Source organism: Thermobia domestica, chromosome 3 (genome assembly GCF_964235325.1).
Source record: "Thermobia domestica chromosome 3, izTheDome1.hap1.1, whole genome shotgun sequence".
Lineage (NCBI taxonomy): Eukaryota > Metazoa > Arthropoda > Insecta > Zygentoma > Lepismatidae > Thermobia > Thermobia domestica.
In genome coordinates, this window is record NC_137456.1 from 125,885,311 (window position 1) to 125,909,240 (window position 23,930).

Sequence of the window (23,930 nt, forward strand, 5' to 3'; positions counted from 1 at the left end):
TAGTAGTTCGCTTATAAAATGCTAGATACTCCAGTTGGGTGAATGTAAGCGCAAGTGTGAGGAATTCAGAATGAATTTTTACAAGGAAATTTATTTTGCTCTATTAGTAAATCAAAATTAAATGTTCGTCTTATGTCCCACGCTTATGCCCTGAGACTCAAGGAAACTGCGATTAGAATGAATAAAATGAACAAATGAAGAAAGTGGGAGGAAACGGGAGAACCCATGCACCTGTATTTGTCTATCACAAAGATTACGAAATTGGAAGACACGTCGAACATTTGATATGAAGAGGTAGTAATCTGGAATTAGCATGTAATATTTGGAAAGCTTATTCCAAATAATTTTGAGTAAGTATATATGGAGAAATATATGGACTTTCCCGTATATACCAATTGCTGTAGTACAAAATTTATATTTTCCGTTCTTCCGTGCTCTTGCTGAACATGGATACGAGACGTTCCAGGCAGTAAAGGCGAACTCAACAAATCGTTCCGCTATCATTAGTTGTTATTGTTATTGAACTTTTTATTTGGGTAATATAAAAATTAACCGGATATTGAGTTTGCTCTTATTACCGGGAATGCTTCATTGTATAATGTGGTTGTTCACCAATAGTTGTTAAATTCCAACACACATCTAGTAGGTTGCCTGTATCCGGAAATTGTTGGCCCTCGTGTGATCAGCAGAAGGAAATAAGTTGTAGAAGCACACACTTTGTGACACAAAATTCACCCTTGGTTCGATCGCAGCTTTCGCAAAGTGAGTTTTGTGGCGGACAGTTTTCTAGTTTACTCCAACTTTCTTCATTCTATAGTTTTCATTGTCTTCTTTAGCCTCTATGCATAATTGTGGGACGTTAAGTTCAAAAGTCACCCACATTTACTCACATATACGGTTGAATATTCCTAGAAGATTTGGGATATCACTTGAGATCTTTATCTTGATATAGTGAATGATAACATTCGCCCATTATGTACTGTGAATTCGTCCGTAAACGACGTATCTAATTGACCTGCCGATTTCTTTTCATTCTTCGTGTAGAAATCTCATATGTTCGTACCTTATAGAGGAGAGGGATTAGACTTCGATATAGATTATACTTACTGTTCCCAGATATGCCCGTGATCTCTTCCCTGATACAGTAATTAATCCTCTGATACCAGCAATACCACGTGTCATATTTCCTATTACCACCTACAGCGTGACCAAAATGCACTACAGGACTTTTCGTGTTCACTACCGAAATGAACAGGAGTCCTTCTAGGTGGTGTCTGATGTAACTGAGCGAAACAACGGAAATACTCGGTCGGAGTCGCTAAATTATTGTCCCCCTCTCCGTGTTATGCAGCAACGTGTAGTTTATACAAAATGTTTCCAGTTTTGCCCCTAGTTACAGTATCGAGTTATCACCAACACATTTCGTGTTCATTGTCAAAGCTTCCTTTTTGCCTACTGTAGACTCACCTTTGTGCATGTCTGGAAATTCCTTGTTCATCTTTTTACACATTGCTGAAAAATGAATTTTTGAGCAGCATAGGTGACTTCTGTATGCACTTAAGAGACTGCCAGCTCTAGTTTTTCGTGTTCGAAGTAACTAGTTTTTCCACAGTTTCGAAGTCCTAGCTCCGAAACCATGCACTATTTCCAATAGGTCCAAATGAACTTGTTTTTCTTACTTGGATGTGAGGAAACCTCTTATTTTGTCGGTCTAGTTTAACATCTTATATATATATATATATATATATATAAAGCAAGCTATGACGTACAATAATACCTTTGAAAAAACTGAAATGTCATTTCAATAATTCAGCAGTTAAAATTACCCTTGTTGAACTGAGTATACAATTTGCATGAAATATCGTTATTCAGGTATGGAGATATATTATGAAATTATTCTCGTGGTCGTAGTGTAGAAACTGGTAGATTTATCTTATGATGCAGTTTATATATATACTTGCTATAGAGAGCAAGTCCGTGATAGTGAATTAGATGATAAAATGTTTTAGTTATGATTCCTATTCTTTTTTCTGAAAGATAATTTCTGTTCCTGCTATTTACAAACTTTTTCTTCTAAAGGTGAATCAGTGGCTAATTTGGTTGGCAGAAGCAGAATCTGAAGAAGAGGATGAAGGCGACAATTAAACCAGTTACGAAACAGGAACACATTATCTCCAGGAACTGTTCAAAAAATAGTGGCATCGCAATTGCCAAAAATCAAAACATGTACTTTCCATACGAGGTTTATTACTGACTGAGACAGTTAAGCTGTCAGAATAACCAAATAAATTGAGTAATGGGCAAAATACAGGTTGTAGAAACAAAACACCAAGCAGCATGCTACAGAGTATTGTTTTATCAAGTCGGCACTACTGAAAGTGAGTTTTTAAAGGCAATTTTATATAATTTTGTTATCTAAGGTCACTCAATTCGGTGTACTGTGCACCTTTTAAAATAAAAAATCACTGAAAAAAAGAGTAAAAATCGATGAAATATTAAAAAAAAAAATGCGTATACATAACTTTTTATTTCTTAATCGTATACACTCTGATAACGTTTCAGAGTTTTTCACTCAAAGATCTGTGCAGATAATTACCCAAGTGATGTTCTGGGTGATAGCAATCAGTTAATCTAAGATATTGTCCAATCTTTTTGTGAGAACTTTGTTCTTTTAGGTTTTTTGTATTATGGAATAATTCTCTAAACCCCTCCCGCGTTAAGGGTTTAGGTTTCTAGGGCTGTATATGGCATTGTCACTGGCCTGACTGCCACGAAGATGAAGACCGCATCAGCCTTCACTTGCTGGTACGGTCGACCTTTTTTGACCAATAAATTGTATGTCTGTGGTTTGGTATTTATTGAAGTTGTTGTTGTTGTGTGAGTATCTTGTACTTTTTTTCTTTGTAACTTAGTTACCGTATGTAGATTATTTAAAAGGGGGAGAGGTGTAAGGCAGTTTGGTATGACCTTTTTATTAAGTTTATATCTTATAATAGCAAAATGATCGAGCTATGAAGTACTACTAAACTTCGCCATGAACTGTTTAATGTGTATGTAGTGTGATCATGTCTTCTGAGTAACTGAATAAACTGTGCTGTATACAAATAAAAATATTGTTTTCATTTTCCTAGAATCTGTGTTGATCCACGTATACATTAGTCTTATTCGTGGTGTAACTCAGTGGTTTAGTGCACTAATTAACATTATGTTTATTGGGGGGGGGGGGGGGCAATTTTTTCGTCCTTTCAAGCGCGCACTTGCAGAGCATGACACATAATCTGGTTGTCATGAATCCTATCGCCGTGTTCTGGTACTTTACTCCACCACTGCCGTCTTGAGGAATAGTTCTTTCTCTCGTCAGTAGATTACACAAAAAGCAGTAGACAGGAAACTGGACGTTGGCAAGAAAATGGTGACATGCAACAAAAACATCTACGGTTTTGCGGGCATGATCCTAGTACTCGTTCACTGCAACACTAGTTTCTTCCCTTACTACCTCGTTCCCTCCCCTCTGGCTTCCTGCTGATCGTAAACGCTCAAGTTCGAAATATCTAATGTACACACACGGTTGACGACATGTATACCTTGTTCTCGGAATTCTTGCAAGGTAGATTTCAATATTGCCACAAAATGTAACAACGAATGGAATTAACTAAAAAAGTTTGTAAATCTGAAAGAAACTAATTCGCAATACCTCAGTTTTAGCTGACAGATTGTGTGCAAAGGAATGTTGGAGTTTGTGAATCTTCTCAATATTCGAAATAAGACGATAATTACGCACTAAAAGTAGTCCGTCATACGTACAGGGGGTAGACAAAAATATATAAAAACACTTCATACAGGACACGTAAGTTTGGCCCTCCACTGCACAACACGTGTTGCGGTTGCCGATCGTTTTTTGCTTTCAATATGTCATGTGGACCTTCCTCTTCCGTCAACAGTAACCAGTTCACCTGTGAGTGTCGTGGTGTGAAAGTGGCGCAGTAAAATGGATGACCTGACAGACTTCAAAAAAGGCATGATCGTTGGTGCCCGTCTGGTTGGAACTTCAGTGGCAACAGTAGCGAACATTAACAGTGCCTTTCGATACCCCCACAATGTCACGAAGGCATACACAATTCATGGGCAAACGACGTCTGCAAAGCACATCAGTCGTCGAAAGACAATCCTGTCAGATAGGGACCGGAGGGCATTAAAACAGATTGTAGCAGCTAAAAAGAAGACCACTGCAATGAAAATTACGTCTGAACTCAATTCCGGCCTACAGAACCCGGTTTCATCGAAAACAGTGCGACGGGAACTTCATAAAAAGAAAATTCATGGCAGGGCCCCTGGTCACAGCAGTAAATGCGAAAAGGCGTCTCCAGTGGTGCAAGGACCACAAGGTGTGGACTCATGAGCAGTGGAAACACGCAATGTGGTCCGATGAATCGACCTTCATCTAGTTTCCAACAATCGGTCGTGTTTACGTATGGAGAACACCACAGGCATGTAGTATAGTTCCCAACCGTAAAGCATGGGGTGGTTCTGTTACAGTATGGGCAGTGATATCGTGGTCTTCTGCAGGTCCCATTGTAGCCCTGCATGGAATGATGAATGCTAAGGCGTATGAGGCCATTTTGGGGGGACCAGGTTCTACCCATGTCCCAAATATTGTTCCCTGATGGTGATGGCATCTACCAAGTTGTTTTGGCACCCTGTCACGCTGCAAAGACGGTGAAATGGTTTGAGGAACATGATCAGGAGCTGTCACACCTCCCCTGGGTCCCACAATCACCAGATCTGAACATCATTGAGCCATTGTGGTCTGAGTTAGAAAGGCGTGTTCGGTCTCATTACCTTCAATCAGCATCCCTTAAGGAACTGGAGCATGTTGTGGAAGAACAATGGTACAAAATTCCATACATCACGATTCAGGGGCTGTATACGTCCATTCCATGTCGGATCCAAGCTGTGTCGGACGTAAAGAGGCCCCACACCATACTAGGTATGATTTTTACACTTGCAAACGTTTGAAATTTTTTTTGTCGAACCCTTGTAAATATCTAGCAGATAATAGCCTTATCAGAAATATCGATGTAATTAATACAAACATCTTAAACATCCTATCATGTTAAGTAGGTTTGTAGCAGTCATGCCACACAACAAATCCAGACATTCGCATCTCTTTGCAGAAGTAGTGATGTCTGCCGATCTGAGATGTCACGGGAGCATAATCCATAACATTGACGTTATTATGCGGCAAAATTAACATCATTTCAGCGTTAGCAGACAAAATCTCTACAAGCCTGCTCTTTCATCACATATAAGCTAACAAACTGTATAGAAATTACAATTCCTGTATTCCTCTGTATGCATCCCGTTATATATAGGTCTGAACATCTTGTACATCTCGTACCCTCATTACTGAAAGTTGATGCTAAAAACCACATAGTATTGATATTACTTCAAATAAATAAATAAATATATATTAGTCAGCAACGAAATATTAACAATCTATATATCTTCAAAGTAATGTTTTCAACTTCTCTCGTCAAATACTTCAAAACATTGATTTTTTTTGAGTGGAGCAATATATAGGAAACTAACTTCTGTTCGTAAGTATAATTTAATGGGTGCAATGCTTTTGCGCACACTTTCTTCCAGCTTATCATTCCATGCAGATAAGAAGCAAAACAAATAATCATTTTAATGCTTTTGCGCACAAAATGGTATGCAACGTTGCCAATTCATTCTTTGATCTTAATATACAATATATTTTGTAGTTTTTTTGCAAAACAAGACAGGACTCATTTGATTAAATAAAATAAACTAATTTATTAAATTACCTAAGTAACTCCAACTACCTTACTTTCTTGGCTTCTTCAAACACACTAACTCACTTATCTAACAGAATACATAGCGAGACAGCAAGTGGTTTCTGATTGGTTACCGCCAGCTGGCGGCAGCCAATCCCGTGACAGCTTCCAAAAGAGAACTACAAAAATGAACTTTTAATTAACGACTTTCACTTGGCAGTAGCTCGTTAATTAAAAGTTCGTTTTTGTAGTTCTCTTTGGGTAGCTGTCACGGGATTGGCTGGCGGTAAACAATCAGGAACCACTTGCTGTGTCTCTGGAACTTGTTAACTACCAGATATGAATATATATACTGGAGTATACTGAGAATAATTGTAATCTGTTGAAACTGAGACGACAGTATGGACTTCGAGATATCAACTACGAAGAAAGGCGCACCATGCATAATAATGGGAGGTTATAAATATCGTAGTTTCCGTGAAGGAAGAGAAGGATCAATATGGAGGTAAGTTAAAATAGACTTACTAAATTGGTGAGAGCAGAAACTTTTGTTCTTCTCAGATTGCTTTGTAAACAATTTTAATTTCTACAGACTATGTTGACGTTTATAATCCTTGAGTTTAAACGTAGCTTACTGTGCCTCTCCACTGGCTAAAGTAAGGTAATGAAGCAGTGGGTGTAAACTATCAGTGTTACTTGAAATACAGCATGAAACACGTTTGAAGATCGCTTCGGTACGGAAAGGTGATTCGAAACCACAAAGGAAAGAAGAAATTCAAAGAAGGGAACAAATCATGAAATTATACAGGTACTTTCAAAACTCCACACACAGCGAAGTTTTGAGAATGAAATATCTTAAAGTTGTAGGACACAAATTTCAAGGACTAAAGTTGTAAAAAATGTACCATACAGCAGAATTGAATATAATAAACATTGAACAGCAGAATTGAATATTTCTTTCGTATCTTTCATATTTACCCTTATTCTCTAAAGTATTGAAACTGTGCGCAACTGCATGATTTGCTTAAGCATGGTTATATTGAGATTTGGCAACGTCGCATTTAAAAACTCTGCGCAAAACCACGATTTTATACTTTTCGATCAGATCTCAATCAACTATGGATTATCGTAGATCTTTGGGAGAAAACTGTGCGCAAACGAGGTGCACCCTAATTTAATTTCTAGAATTTTGAGGAAAAAATAATTTCTTTCGAAAAATAGTGAACATAACTTTAAGACCCAATTCTTAAAAATAAAACTAAAATCTTGAAAATTTTGAAATAAAAGTTTCCAAATAATAATAATATAGGTAATTTTAAACGAGATTGTCAAAGCTTTTTTTTTTGTTGTTTGTTTGTTTGTTTGTTGGTTTCTTTACAAGTCTATAAAAAGGAGCCTTAACCATAATCCAAAAACTGCCTGGCTCAAGTTAGTTTGCTTAGTAGTGTTTTATATTGTTTTTCTTCAACTGCATTGAAATCTCCCATAAAAATAATTCATCTAAAAAATTTAATTTAAAAAGGCAGAAAACAGTTTTAAAATTGTTTCTTTCACTAGTTTTGCTTGCCAACATTCAATTATCAGCCTTGCATTTATCATCTTTAGAGAACAAAATAATATACCGGTTGTATCAAAAGTCTGGGGCCCTAAGCTAACTCCGTTATAGGTAGAGATAAGATAAATGGAGAGAAAAGTTGTTGGAAATAGGCACTTTTAACCTAAAGTGGTGATTTTTTTTTCTTTCTTTCAACTACACCGGCCATTTTTCCTCCATACTGCTGAAGCATCCAATGAAAATGTAACGTTGTTCCAGTTCAGTATGCTGTTCCCTTGGCCCTTCACCATACCAACAATACAGTACTGTTGGTGTTCTAGGTTTCCTCACAATGTACACATCTTTTCGTGCCTTTAGATTCCGTTCGAACAGCCTGCTGAACTGGATAAGTTACTTTCCATTTAACAGTGGACACCTTACTAGGATGAAGTCCAAAAAGTTAGTGGGGTTGCAAAAAATTCCACTATTTTAGATTAAAAGCCTATTTCCTTTTTTTTCTTTTTTTTTCTTTCTTCGTATCTTTACTATTAACAGACTTGGCCTATAGCCCCAGACTTTTCACACACCCAATATATTCAGCTGTAAATATTACAAAATTTGTAATAAAAGAATGCTCATAACTTTACTGTTAATTTCAATCTTAAAGAAAATCCAAATTTTAACAACAGTATGGGGTCCCGGGTTCGATCCCAGCCCCCGCCAAGTGAACTTTGTGGTGGACAAACACCGTGTGCGTGGGTTTTCTCGGGGTTCTCCCGTTTCCTTCCACTTTCTTCATTCCACTATTTCCTTCATCACTTATCATCACCGTCTCCTTTAGCCTAACCGGCATAACCGTGGGACGTAAAACTCAAAGATGTCATTTCATTTAACAACAGTAAAGGCTGTTTTAGTTCAGTGAACATAGATTGAAATCTATCAACGATTATATCTGCATCAAAATATGCACAAAAGAATTTCACCGATCGTTCTAGTTACGACTATGGTAAAAGAAAGGGAATTCCTTCAAATTTCGACATTGAAATGTCAACCTAATTCGATGGAGATTCTCAATTGCAAACTATGGTGGCTAGTTTTGGAAAAGAGAAATGCAAGTTTATATACAGGGTGGGCCATTTTAATTAATCCACGGAAATATCTGAAAAATGATAAAACATAGAAGAAATTTTTGAAGTACACGTTATATATTGCTAAGGGGGAAAACCAACTCCGCCAAAAGTACCCCTCACCGCCCCCCCTAAATGGGGGTAACGGGGGGTAACTTTGAAATGTCAAATGGGAACATGGGTCGAGTAATACCTCGTTCGAAAGGTCTTGGGAAACTAAGTAACGCTGTACCAAAAGATGTTCCATATTGTGCACCAGTTTCAAAATGGCCGCCATGATATGGCTCGGAAACTCCAGTACCCGTAGTATGAAAACCATGGAAGGTAAATGAATGGAACAAAATTGAAATACGTAAATATCATAGGGCATATCGAATGATGTAATCCCTGTGATCCCAGTGGCCTCCCTGAAGGGTCTTGTGGGCTAACTTCAAAATTTCAATGTCCGACCGGACAACGGTTCGGGCGTACGCTTGACCTACCCAATGCTGTTTGGAAGGCAGACTTCATGCACAGAGAATTGGTGCACTAAGTTAACGCAGATGGCCACAGTTACATTTTGATTAACTATTAGCATTCATGTCATATTGTGAGCTTGAGGGGCGAAACGGTGTATACGTATATCCCCGAAATGCTTTCTGAATAACCAGCACGCATTGCATAAAAGTTTCTTTTTTTAGTCACTACAGCGTCATCCTAACAAACAAATGTTTCAACCACACCATACCTATTTGTAAGGTTAGCCTTAATTTACGAATTAAAGTAGAGTTCTCGTTTGAACTTTCACTTTACTTTACACCCCACTCACATACAGAGCGCAGAGAGAGATTATTTTGCAGGACTTGGATTTCTCTCTATACATTATGGAAATTTTACTCTAATATTTTTATCTCTGTTGTATTATTCTCGAGCCTTGGAACGTCTCCGTGGTTTTCCTATTTAATTTTCGTTATTTTCATTTATGTCTAACCGTATTCATACTATGGGCACTAGACGTTTTCTTAGACACAGTCACCATGTCTTTGCGATCATTTTGAAAACGGTGTCTCATGTCGAAAATTTTCGTACAGAAGCTGTTTGATATTCATTTGTCTATGTAACGTGATGTTATTCGCTTCAAGTTGCTATTTGAAATTTTCAAGTTGGCCCCGGATACCTTTCAGTTGGCCCTTGAAGTCAACCCGACAACACCTCTCGATGTGCCTTACGTCAGTTAGCTACTCCAGTTTTTCTCTTGTTGATTTATCTCCAATCGCTTTCATACTACGGGTACTAAACCTTTTCTCTGACACGGATACTATGTTTCGGCGGCCTTTTGAGAACACTGCCATTTCACATCAATCGTTTTCTCCTGCAATATGTTAGATTTTGCAAGATTTATCGAACGAGGTATCACTCGACTCATGTTACTATTTGAAATTTTGAAGTTAGCCCACAAGACCCCTTGAGGAAGGCCACTGGGATCACAGGGACCACACCGTTCGATATGCTCTATGATATTTACGTTTCAATTTTGTTCCATTCATTTACCTTCCATGGTTTTCACACCACGGGTACTGGAGTTTCCGAACCATATTATGGCGGCCATTTTGAAACCGGTGCACAATATGGAACATTTTTTGGTACAGCGTTACTTAGTTTTCCAAGACCTTTCGAACGAGGTATTACTCGACCCATGTTCCCATTTGACATTTCAAAGTTACCCCCCGTTACTCCCATTTAGGGGGGGCGGAGAGGGATACTTTTGGAGGAATTGGGTTTCCCCCTTAGCAATATATAACGTGTACTTGAAACATTTCTTCTATGTTTTATCATTTTTCAGATATTTCCGTGGATTAATTAAAATGGCCCACCCTGTATATTCCACGTGTACAATGAATTAAAGTTTGGTATTTTAAGATTTTTGAAGCAACCGCAACGAAAACCAATATATACGTGTATTTCCAACTAGCCTTTATTTTCACCGTGTAGTTACATCAGATCATTCTAGTGGAGTGGAATGATGGTGATACATTTGCTCAGAACGTATTAGTGTAACGTTAAGAACCACTAACGCATTCGAGGGAATTGAAACCATAAATGGCTTTTTTGTAGCAATGATGAAAACAAAAAATGCATAAAATGTTTCATTATTTGTCAAAGGAAATACGTAATGTTTTTCCTTTACTTAAAAGAATATTAAAATTCGTTCAAAATATATACAAAATGTGAAAAACATATATAGGTTATCTGATAGAAATGTTTAATACGTATAGCCAATGGCAAAATAATGTAAACACCTGTGAAAGTTGGAACATCTTGTAGTTATACGGTATTGGCCCATCTTTAGCATACAATGTAGCTTGAATTCTGAACGGTACAAGTCAAATAATACTGAGTGGATTTTTGAAGCAATTCTTGCTGCGTAGCGCTCAGCTTGGTAGATTGAGGTAGAAATCAATGCCAAACCCTGTTTTCCAAAACAATGTTCGATGATATTTCGATATTGAACCTGATGACCATGCTCTTTAAACCGCTCTTGAACAGGGCCAGCAGCGTGATTGGGGCACTTCCATCCTGGAGGTGGCATTCTTATCTGCAAATAGTGTGGACCATTGTGTGAATTTTTCTACCCAAGAGTTCTTATACATTGATCCTGTGACTCAATCGCGCAATGTGACAAGGGTGGATGTGCCGAATACCATAATGAAGCACAATAGACCCGCCGACAGTCGGGCAGACATATTCCACATATTGAAAGGGTATTCGTCAAACACGCGTCCAATGGTGAACAGGATAAAGGATGAATCCCCCCCCCAAAAAAAAAACAGTTGCATTCGTATAGTTTGTACCAGGGCCTAAAATTCAACGAAATCACAGTTCCACACTTGTAAAAATTTCATACAGTATAGAAAAACTAGTTTAGTCAGCATTTGGTTTGACACACAAACAGTGTTCTGTCCAGTACATCATGTTTATCTGCGACCAAATTATTATTATTATTATTATTATTATTATTATTATTATTATTATTATTATTATTATTATTATTATTATTATTATGTAGGAAAATTTTGACATCCAGAGCAAACAAAATTAAAGGCACATTAGGATACATATTTAATCGTATTGTATTAAACCATAAAATACAGGAAGCAAACCGGTAAGAAAAATAGTCACACTGGAAGAAAAAAGTCACTTTTTCTTACATAAGAATTTCACTGTCATTTTTCCGTGATCATCACGCTGTCTCAGTCTGTTTTCTGCCGAGGCAAATACACTGTTATACCAGGGCTGTTCCTTTGATTTCGTACCAACTTCAAAACGCCTTTCCTTTCTGGCCAACCATTTCATAACAGCAGGAGTTGGGCTAAAATCTTCCAACGGACCCATATTTATATTAACGTGAAGGTAATTTTTCACCATCAGTAACTATCGAAGTCACTCTGGGAAACAGTTCTTTCTATGGCATTACTCTCTCTAATGATTTTCGTAACGCTGTAACATGCGCTTCGTAGCCTCTTCCTTCTGGTTCTTCAAAGCCCAGGAACAATAACCTGTTTTTACCCTTTTCGTCAACAACATTGGCCATAACGTGATGATTGTGCAACTGCATTCTGTCGACAGTCTCGACACTACCATCGCTTCTCAGTGATATAGCTAGTGCGTTTTTTTTTTTTTTTTGGCTTTTCGTACATTTTCTATATCTGTCTCAACAATGCAATCTAACAGTTCGGCATGAGATGGTGGATTAAGATACAAGAAGTCTGAGGACTTGGGTTCAAACACTGTGTGTTGTATATTAACATCACTGCTACATGAATCTGCATACATCTGACCTTTCAGGAAAGCCATCTGTCTGGAAGGCCATGACCATGCACTTAATGTTCCACGTTTAGCGTCATTAATCACTGTGTTTATGTATGCACCAATCTTCTTCGCTTTTTCTACATTTTGAGCTGAAAACTTCTTTAGTAGTTGGGATTCTTTACATTTCTCTTCAAATGTCATCTATGAAAATGTTTTAGCCTTAAGAGCTTCTTCGTGATGCTGAGACAACATATGATTGTTGATGATTGCCTGTCTGCATTCTGCACCAGTTTCTGTAAGTACAAATAGGTAGTATCTGTTTGCTAGTTCTAAAGCGCTTGACACTATGCAAATGCTCCATGCAGACTATACACCTAATTCGCTTTCTTCCTTCACCGAATTTCTGTAAACATTCTGGTACTTTCACTTTATGTTTTTGAGAGTTTGGTAGCTGGGAACTATGCACTGATGGAAAGATTGCTGTTGCAGCAGCAGAGTCGTCATTTTTTACTCTTTCATCATCTACAACGGAAAGGTTAGAAACAGTAGCTGGTAGACCTGGTTCAGCACCTTAAGGTTCAGTTGAAACATCATCAACGGCATTTGAAACAGAGGCACTTCTGTTTTCTTCTTTGGGTCTGTCATCTTTTGTGAGCCAGGACAGAAGACTCCTTTGAGTACCAGTATCCTAAATTAGAAAGAGAAATGTACCCTAAACTGCTAATCCCGATTTGCACTGCGTAAAGTCGTGCCAAAAATTATAGAGCCGCAATTTTGGGACATAAATACTCAATAATGCTGGGGCTAGCGAAGAAACTGAGTTTACATTCAATTTTAAGAAAATAAGCGTTTTTCTGTCAGTGCTAACAGATTATATGCAATCATGAATTATTTACGAAAGAACGTGTTTTTGTGATGTTACGAGGCTCTTGCCAAAGTTACGTATTTTTTTCCAAGGAAACAGGGGGACAGAATAAAATCTATCTTCATCCATGAATACCAAATCAATTTTACTATATAGGCTGGTATTGTTAGAATTAAATAAAAAATTAATACATATTTAATTTTACTTAATTCTAACAATGAGAACTAATAGCAAACTTGATTCATGTGTTGGTTTCCACTCCCCCTTCTACCAGTATAATAACCTTTTGTAATGGTACTTTCAAAACCCTGTGGAGACTTCCCAGTTCAAATGCTTAACTTTATGACTTAAGTACCATGGAAATTAAAAATATTTTTGTGTGTGTTGAACATCGCTGATTAAATCTTAAACTCTGGGTAAAATAAACTAGACGTAGCTGACGTTTGGCGCAACCGCGTATAAGTATTTCACTATAAACATTGTAAATTCCGCATAATGCTATCATTGATATGGGATTTTGAACTGACAAATACTGTTCAAACTGATTAACTTATTCTGATTTACCAATTACCATATTATGATCACCGTATTAAAGAGGTAAAACTGATTCAGAAGTTAAGCCCTGTCAATGCTGGCAAAGCCCTCGCACAGCTCCCGTGACGTGTACATAGTCAAAAAGTATTTATTTCTTGCTTTTTTTTTTTAAAAAAAAGGGGGAAGGAGGAAATGTGATTTTCTATTTGACGATTTAGGAATGGGTTTTCAGATTTGACAAGTATTATACTGTTTGCGATTGTATGTTATAGTCAAAAGTTCAGATTTGAGTAATTTTGCACTTATTGTGTTTTTGCACTCACATTGACATTTGTTGTTTTCAGCCTGTAAAAACACAGTAAGTGGCATTTCTTGAAGTAAAACCATTAAAAAATACGTAACAATATTTAACAACACTTGTAAACTCAACATAAACCTATAATTTTGAAAAAAATGAAATATTTATATTATAGGTTCATAAAAGCGATACAGGGGGACTAAAGTTCATTCAACGAACCTTCTGATCCTGATGTAAACATTGTAGAATGGTATTACTCCGCCAGTCATCGGATGATTGGCTATCGGTCAGCGCTTCTTTCGAGGAGCACGTGTTTGTACCCTGTCGGCGTTTTGCATATTCCCCGCACGCAACCATATTGTAAACTGTGATTCGCCCATAAGGTGGGCCAAACCCAGTTTGTACGCATGCGCATTCTCTTTTATTGCATTAATTCGATTTAGTTCTTAGATAGAGTGTTGTTTTTGTTATTTCACTGTAAGTAAATTGTATTTCTGGTAATGAACCTTATAAGCAACAAAAACATTGAAAAACAGTTTACTTGACAATGGACTATTTTCTTCTGCCGCATGGATGCGACAAGGCTCTTTAACCAATAAAATGAAACAATTACCACGTGTATTTGTTTACATGAGGTACTGAACGTTCCTTGAACGAACTATAGTCTACAGCATTCTACTTACTCCCCATTATCACTGCAGTATACACAAAACGATGGAAAGTAATGACGAATAAACAGAAACAGATGTCACGTTTCTTATATTAGTAGGCGTACCTATTTTCAGGGATCCCTCCACGTGGGGCGTCGTTTTCCGCACTTAACATCGCCGGGACGCCGCCCCACACCTTATCCGCACTTAAAATTGCCGCGTTAATACATGAAAAGAATAAAAATACTCCGAGTTGGTGAAGTACTTCTCCGCTGACAAGACCATGTACTCTTTTCCCCAACATACCCAACTTGCCTCAAATTTACTGCGTTATAGGCTACTGCCTACTATATCTGTTCATACTGCTGACTGTGAGTGCGATTTAGTCAGTAGTGGGTGCCCACACTAAGAAATTCTTGGAGGGATCCCTGTATAATTTTACTGAGGCTTTGAATTCCAATGTTCCATATAAAAATAAATAGACCTAATGTCAAACGCCCAGCAACACGGAAAATTGAATACCCTATGCTGCTTGTAGGCACAAAGTATCGGTAAATCAACTAGATGAGAACCATGTGTCAGGCGTCGTGTCTGCAGGCATAAAGACGAACTAAAGGAACATTGGCTTACCTTTTGTTTCTTTATTTCCTTCCTCTGTTTCATTTTCGTTATTGTTTCTAAAGTAATGAAATTATTTTATCGAAGACAACAATGCATCGTCACCAAACAGCGAACACTGATCTATAGACAAAAGAATTAACCCGGGCCGGCTAGCGACATTTTTTCACCATGAAACTTAGTTTAGTTTGACACACTAAACGCGTTTAAATGCATAATCCGAGAAAAGTAAGGTACTCACATTAATACCACTCCACACTTTAAGAATTATAGTTCCACACTCCTTTTCTACAGTTCCACAAAGTGTGGAGTACTCCACTCAATTTTAGGCCCTGGTTTGTACTAGGGGTTTCGCAATAACGCACAAGTGATACTGTTCTCGTTTCACTGTTTTGAATGACAGGTGTTTAGATGCTAAATACATTAAGTCCTGCATCCTTTCATAGCCGTTGTTTTGTTTTGCTTCGCCATAATGCACTTGAAGGCGTGGCAGTCTTTATCTTGAAGTTTCGTCTTTCAATCACTATTAGTGGGTTTTCTAGTGGTATCCTGTGTGCAATTTAATGGTAGCGTATTGTGGATGGTATCATTTTGTTCTTTATAGGGTAGGGAATGAAAAAAGTGATGGACATGTCAGACCCGCGCCTGGGACGGGGAATAATGATGTCATTGATCCCTTACAACTTCTCTTCTAATCATTCGATTTTAATTTTCGTTTTTGTTTTTAAGAAAGGTCTAACTACTTTCTACATATCATATTATTAGCACCTTTTACGTAAATGTAACAGTTTTGGTTAACTGATGTCCTAGTGCAAGCAATGAATTTCTACCCTCAACTTCCACAGGGTACCTGGTTTGTTGTTTCAGGAGCTAAAACACGTGAGATTTCTATTCGTATGGTATATCAAGCAATGACGGCTAATGTTAGTGTTGCAGCATTGCGCAACGACCAAAGTATTTCAAGAAAAATGTATTATTAGCAATAGTAATAAAGAACAGAAAAAATACTTTCTAATACTCCCATATATACTTTAAATAACATACATCTGTAACTGTTCGTTTCGTTAATCCGTTTTAAAAAGCGAAAAATAATCCGTCACAGAGTCTCTAATTTATATTGTGTTGCAGCGAGCATACAACGACCAGATTCCTTCAGCGCGGGAATTGGAGCAAATGTTAAGTCTCCTTTCCCCTATCTCAGAAGTTAAAGGGTCTGGTCGTTGCGGTGCTTCTGCAACACAGCACAGTTTCCAGTGAATGAGAAGGTTTTTCGCGCTAAATAAGCTTTCTGAATTTTATTTCACTACAAATTAACAAATGGAATTTGTTTTTATGCATTCATAGTTTTAAATTACAGTACGTATACTGAAGCAAATCAATGTAATGACAATTAAAAAAAAGTGATAGCAGAATTACAAAATTAGAAAGAAAATATGTAGTAGAGCAGAAATCAAATGAAAGTAGATCCGCATTTACAAGTTAATTCTTAGCTTATATAGATAATGAAGGTTTCTTCTACAGTAATTTTTGAACCAAATATTAATAAGTCAATATGCAGAATCCCCCCCCCCTCTGTGGATAGTATTTTAGTATATACATATTTTTTTTATATAAAATAAGTATATTTTATACTCTTGATAAAATTGTATGGTGGGGAACGCCACATTGAATTTGGGACTAGTTAGCAATGCTCAGAGGCGTAGCCACGAGGGAGGTCCACCGGGTCCGGACCTCCCCAAAATTTCGAAACTCGACTAGCATTTGTAGACTTTCTTAACGAACTATACTTGTTTAACAGAGAAATGATTGATGTAAGTGAAATATTTTATTTTACGCTTCTTCATGTACTCTTTCTTTTCTTATAGAAATAATCGTTCTATCATATAGGTGACAGTAATTAAGAATTACTTATCTTTTCGGGTACAGTATAAGACAGGTTCGTTATTATGTAGACGTATTGGACCTTCCTCAAATACTTTGGACCCCTCCCAGCTAACATGTTGTTCCTATATCTGGCGGGTTTCAAGGTTGCTTTCCAGAACGTATGACATTGATAAACATTGTTTCACCTCATGTGGAAGTATATTGTGTTCATCGTGCATTTCGTAACAACCAAGACGGATGATTTGGAATGTAGCTTTTTTTCTTTTACGCACATGTGTGTGTGCGTGTGTGTTGATGTATGAATAGGGTTGCCAACTCTGTAAAATAAAAAAAAAACTGCACTTCCTCAAAATTCTCTATGATATAGGTCTCAGCGTGAAGTGTCTGTTCGGACCTATCCATGGAAAGGAAAGTACTATCATGAACAAAAGTGCATTAACACATAATATTCTGTATGTCCTTAGAACATTCACTAATAAGCTTAATAGATACATTGTGCTATAAATGAGATACTGAAATTGATCAATCGGCATTGATCAATTTATTGTATTTACCAGTAACTACCATTTCTTTAAAATTATCGAAACAGATGAACAAAAGTATAATAATCTTTACGTGACAATTTTGGATTTGGAAAATGAAATTCACTCTTTAAACATAGTCTCTACTTCAACTATAGGAAATTGCTTTAAGAAGTCCTTTTCCACTCTTAATAAATGTATAAAATTCCTTGAAAGTAAATTTCAAATTTTCCCTGATACAGTCCCTGTAATATATCTAAAATTTTCTAATCAGGTGAACAAAATATATTAATCGTTGATAGATGGTGAAAGGTAACCGTTTTGAGTTTACAGAATGACAGCTACTTTTCAATATCTATACTTCGAATTAGATACAAATTTGAAAAAAAAAAAAACTGTTATAAACTGGCTTGTGAGAAGTTTGTACCCGTCATTGTATGCACTAGATACATTTACACAATTTATTTTAAATTTTCCTAGATAAATTGTGAATAAAGCGTGTTCAATGTACATTTTTTTATACCATTAATCTCTCCTACGAACTCTCTTCAGTCTACACTGAAGAGGAATTCGGATCACTGTCAGGGACTGTTTGCTAGAATGAATTGTTCACAATAATCTAGAAAAAATATTTAGTGAATCTACAAAGCATCTGAAATTAATATTAACTGTACCTATGGTGTGAGTAAAAGAAGAAAAGTTCTTTTTCACATAAAAAAATTGATACTTTCAAGAAATTAAATGTCCCAAGAAAGGTTATCACCATTGGTTATGCTTTCCATCGAAAAAGACCTGACAATAAGAATACTAGAGTTCAACCAGCATGTATTAGGCAGATTTGTTCCAATCAAAGAGAGAAGAATGAACTTATTAGTTAAATAAAGTGATTAATCGGATTAAATGTTCTGCATTTTTTATTTTTTAAAAACAGAGTTTTATTTAATTTAACATGTCACATAGCATTTGCATCTAAAGTTATGCTGATTAGTCAATGAGTGTACTTTATATCTTCTGTCTCCGATCGTTCGTACTGCAACACCTGAAACCACAATCCATCAGCCGCCACTGATATCAAGCGTTAGGTCACAAACGAGCTGATGCTTTGATTGGATTTCATTCTCTCTCAGTAGGGATGCGCTCGAGTCGAGACATGTCTCGAATCTCGACTCGACTCGATTCGAATTCGAGTCGAGATTCGAGTCGAGACACACTTTGTAAAATTCGAGACGAGTCGAGACAAACGCATTTCTCGACTCGAATTTTCGAGTCGAGACTCGAGTCGAGTCGAGACAGCTGGTAAAAATCTCGACTCGACTCGAATGTCTCAAATTTTTTTCTATAATTTTTCATATTATTTTGAAGAAAGTGCTCGATCAGAAACACTCGGCACGAGAATTTCGGAAACTGCAGGACTTGTCAGGTGTTCGAGGAGTGCTATGGTGATTGTCTTCAGCAAGTGGCGAAACCAAGGGAAAAGACGTCCAAATGTCGAGGGGTTGGGTGCCCCACCTCATTACAGATGTCGAACGTCGTAGGCTGGGCAGACTGGTAAAACAGAACAGGCGGCGAACTGCGTCGGAACTAAGATCAGAGTTTAATGCTGGGCAAAGTACAAGTGTGTCTGAACTAGTGTTGTCAAATTTCCGGAAATTTTGAACCTGTTTTTTTTTAAAAAAAAAAACGTTTTTTTTTCGATTTTCCGGAAAAATTGAAAAGATAAATATGTTTGTATTAGGTTAATTTTACTAGTAATGATATCTCTTTTTTTTCAAACACGCAAAAAATTTAAGTTCAAAAATTTCAATATTGCGAATATTAAAAAATAGCACTCGAAAATAAAACTATTCCAATTATTATGTATATATATTAAAATACTAGATACACCGTGTGCGTGGGTTTTCTCGGGGTTCTCCCATTTCCTCCCACTTTCTTCATTCCACCATTTCATTCATCACTCATCATCACCGTCTCCTTTAGCCTAACCGGCATAATCGTGGGACGTAAAACTCAAAGATTTCATTTCATTTCATTTTAAAATACTAGATTTACGCATATATGTTTCTCCTCACAGAAAAGTTTATATGTTTGTCTCCAATCCTTTCAACAATGAGATCTCGAACCCACAAGTGCTAGAAACGTGCCGTTTTCATTTGTCGATTCCAAATTTTATGTAAATTGTCCAATTCTAATTGAATATTTTTATATTAAAAAAACATGGCCATTAGTTCTTTATTACATTTATAGGGGTACACAAGAAGTACTTTGGGGGCGCGGTGACTCAGTGGTAGGGCGTTCACTTCCGGTGCATGGGGTCCCTGGTTCGATCCCAGATCGCGCCGTGTGGACTTTGTGGTGGACAAACACCATGCTCGTGCGTTTTCTCGGGGTTCTCCCGTTTCCTTCCACTTTCTTCATTCCACCATTTCATTCATTTATCATCATCACCGTCTCCTTTAGCCTAACCGCCATAACCATGGGACGTAAAACTAAAGATTTCATTTCACTAGAAGTACTGAAATTTCTGAAAAAGTAAAGCATCATACCCTACGAGTTATATATTCCAACATCACATAATTGTATGTAGGGGTTGTATGTCTGTCAGACGTTTGTTTCATGGCCAAATGATAATGAAAACGAAGGATAACCATTTCTCCAGTCTAAGATTAATCTTCATTGTTTGGAGAGGGTTATTTTTTTCAATAAACACCGTTTATCACTGACATAATTAATTGTGTGTGTACTTTATTTATTTATTAAATAATGCATGCAAATGCATGCATACACGATATGAGCATTCAGTAAATGGATACTTGAATATTTGAATTCAATTATCTATACAAGCCGGCTACGAGTCTTTTGTCCAAACTACTCTTTGGGATGAGCTTCTTACCAGATGTGTAGCCTACCGAAGGACCACACATATGTTATCGAAACTATTGTGCTATTGTTTTTTTTATTATTATTATGCTTTGGCAGAAAGTTCTGTAGATATCGAAGCCCGCCAGTGAAGCCATATCTAGCATCTTGGTCTTAGATCTAGCATAATTCACTCCCATTTAGCATATAACATCTTGACTTTAGCATCTTGGCAAAATCTCATTCTTTCCTCTGGAGAACAGAAAAAGAACGAAACTTTAGATGGCTCACTGACCGTTGGGAATTATCCCTTAGTTAAAGCGATGGTTGGAGTAATAAAACCAGTTAGTATTTCCGCTGTTGTATTGTTGAATTCACAGAAATGTTCAAAAATAAGCAAAACATGACTCTGTACAAGATGTTTACTTACCCATAGTTTTATTATTGTCAACTGAACCCTGAGTGTCTGGGATGTTTCAGTCCCTTCTCACTTTACAACTTGAGAGGGGAAGGGGTATGACCGCTAAAAGAAATGCTTCAGTGCTGCGTCGGAAGCGGCATGTTTTGTATATATTTCTTAAAATGTTATCCATTCTTAAAGTATAAATTCCCCCTTCCTCCCCTGATTCTCTTTCCAATACAGAGAACCGACTCTTTAAATGAAGAAAGAACCCTGAACCCTCCCGAAAATGCAAAAATGAATGATGCGTACAAATAAAAAAAATCTGTGGATGAATCAAATAATGCAGATACATGAGAAGATGATGATGAAGATAACAATGTTTGATGCAGCGCAGTCCACCACATGTAAATAGATTTGAAGGGTTCATATTTGTGTATGTGTACGTGTGTATGTACTTGTTTCTGAGTATTTATATGCGCGTTTGTCTTGTAATTGTTATATTAGTATCCACTGGATTAAGTGAAAGTATAAAATGGATTTGATGACTACCAAATTGACGTCACCTTGGTAAGTCATTATTTTTTAATATTTAGTAATATTAAATTAGATTATAGTTTAGCGTCGTTTTCAGGAGCAAAGCTCTACAAGACTTGAACGTACAGTTTAACATCGGATTTGAAACACATGAGCTCCTACCACGAATCAAACCTTGTTCGAGAAAGGCGCATACGCTAACCACATAGCAACGGGGAGCTCAACATTTAGTGATATGTATATTAAGTTGTAAAATTATTCGTTTAATTTTCACTAATATAATCTTCACAATATAAAGCATTCGCTAGGCACGTTATCTTGTTTAAAAACAAAAAGCCTATCTTTTATGTTTCCGTCTCGGGGTTGGACTGCGGGATGATAGAAATCCGAAAGAGATGTTTTTATTATATTTTGTACAGTAGATCTGCTCCTTCATAATCTCCGTGTTTGATAAGAATGAACCTCCCTGGCTCACGTATACGTAATATAACAAACCATGCACATTAAATGCAAGACTAATATAGCAAACATTGAAGATGGCCCCTAGAAAATTTTCTTCGACCGCCCATATCTGGAGGTACACAATTTCGCAACTCAGTGGATACGATGTGGATGTATTCAAAGTCTACTGATTTACCCATAAAATTTAAATTTTATAACAATATTCTCAGTGAATACTAACCTGAGCAGAACTATTTTTTTAATTCGATCGCTAAAGGAGTTTTTTTTTTTTTTTTTCACCAGGTCTCGGTAATCGTCTGGCACGAAAAATGAAGTTTCTTCAAGTGTTTCCCCAGCAATTTTTTTGAGAAAGGGGTCCTCCAGGAGCGTTATTTAGGGTGTAATTCCTGCGTTTGTTATATACATATATAGATATAGATAGATATAAATATAGATATACTGTGTATATATATAAAGATAAGTAGGAGCGGGTCTTTAAAATTAGTTCGGAAAGATAATATGAAAATCTGGCATAATTTGCAAGAATCTATCTAGTCTAATATAAATAAAATAAATTGTTTGTGTTTGTCTGTCTGTATGCAGCCTGGGGACCAGACGAGTGGACCGAGAGTTACCAAATTTTAGTCAGGGGTACCCTGGCCCAGGCCCCAGATCAAGACGAATCTTTTTTTTTTTTTTTTCAAAATTCGAACCAGGGGGTCTCAGGGTGCGCTTACAGGGACATGTAAAAATGGTAGGAAATGGCCGATATTACTGTCGAATTCAGTTTTCGCGGTCGCTGAAATCAATGGTGAAACTCTGATCACATTAACTTACAAATTCACCCTATTCGGGCCGGTGGTCACCGGAGGGGGGGGGGGGTCGGATACCGAGACGTAAAAGTAATCCAAAATGACCAATATTAGTGTCAAATCCATAGTTTTCGCGGTCACTAATATCGATGGTGACACTTCCATTTGCGATGATTTGCAAATTAAGCTATAATTGTATGCGGGCCGGGAAAAAATCTTTAAGTTTTGCGTCCCACGGTTATGCCGGTTAGGCTAAAGGAGACGGTGATGATGAGAGATGAGTGAAAGGGTGGAATGAAGAAAGTGGGAGGAAACGGGAGAACCCCGAGAAAACCCACGCACACGGTGTTTGTACACCACAAAGTTCACTTGGCAGGGGCTGGGATCGAACCCGGGACCCCAAGCACCAGAGGTGAACGCTCTACCACTGAGCCACCGCAGCCCTCAATGAGGTTGGAAGCTGGTCAGTCATGGCGGGAAGTGGCACATGCCATAGGAGTGGCACAGAGTGTGATTTCCCGATTGTGGAATCGATTTCAAACAACTGGAAGTGTTCAAAGAAGACAAGGACAGGGCCGTCCACTAGCAACCAAAGCCAGAGACGATCGTTATCTCTTGTTAACAGCCCGTCGAAACCGGCGTCAGAATACAACTCTGCTGCCGCGAGCCTTCCGAACAACAACAGGACGCACAGTATCTACTCAAATGGTTCGCAATCGCCTTCGAGAAGGTGGTCTCTAGCACGTAGGCCTATGGTGTGTGTCCCATTAACTGCACGACACTGTGCTGATCAAAGAGCGTAGGCGGAGGAACATCGTGGGTGGGGACGCAATGAATGGGGCAATGTTTTGTTCTCTGACGAGTCTCGATTCAGTGTAGAGCCTGATAATCGACGTGTTCTCATCTGGAGAGAGTGTGGAACACGACACAATCCCATGTTTGTGCGAGAAACATCCCAGTATCATGGTGGTGTACTGATGGTGTAGGCAGGAATCAGCATTGGTGGGCGTACTGAGCTCCACATAATCCGAAATGGCTCTTTGACGGCTCTCAGATATAGGGATGAGATCACGAAAACTCTTGTTCTTCCCTATGCTGGTGCCATTGGTGATTCGTTCCTTTTTATGGATGACAATACTCGTCCTCACATAGCTCGGTTAGTGGATGAGATGCTGGATGCTGAGGGTATCGCTCGGATGAAGTGGCCAGCATGTTCTCCGGATCTCGTTCCAATTGAGCATGTCTGGATAATGCTTGGCAGACGAA

At 37.7% G+C, this 23,930-nt stretch overlaps 1 protein-coding gene across 2 annotated transcripts in view; it reads left to right on the forward strand.

Annotated features, from left to right (window-relative positions):
• The window catches only part of NAT1 (N-acetyltransferase 1), an 88,842-nt gene extending 85,731 nt beyond the window's left edge, over positions 1 to 3,111 (forward strand). For both annotated transcript variants that reach the window (XM_081751637.1, XM_081751636.1), the window contains one exon: positions 2,080 to 3,111. In XM_081751637.1, the coding sequence (XP_081607763.1) occupies positions 2,080 to 2,145 (66 nt within the window). In that variant the 3' untranslated portion in view covers positions 2,146 to 3,111. The remainder of the gene's footprint in view (positions 1 to 2,079) is intronic.
• The last annotated feature ends 20,819 nt before the right edge of the window (positions 3,112 to 23,930 follow it).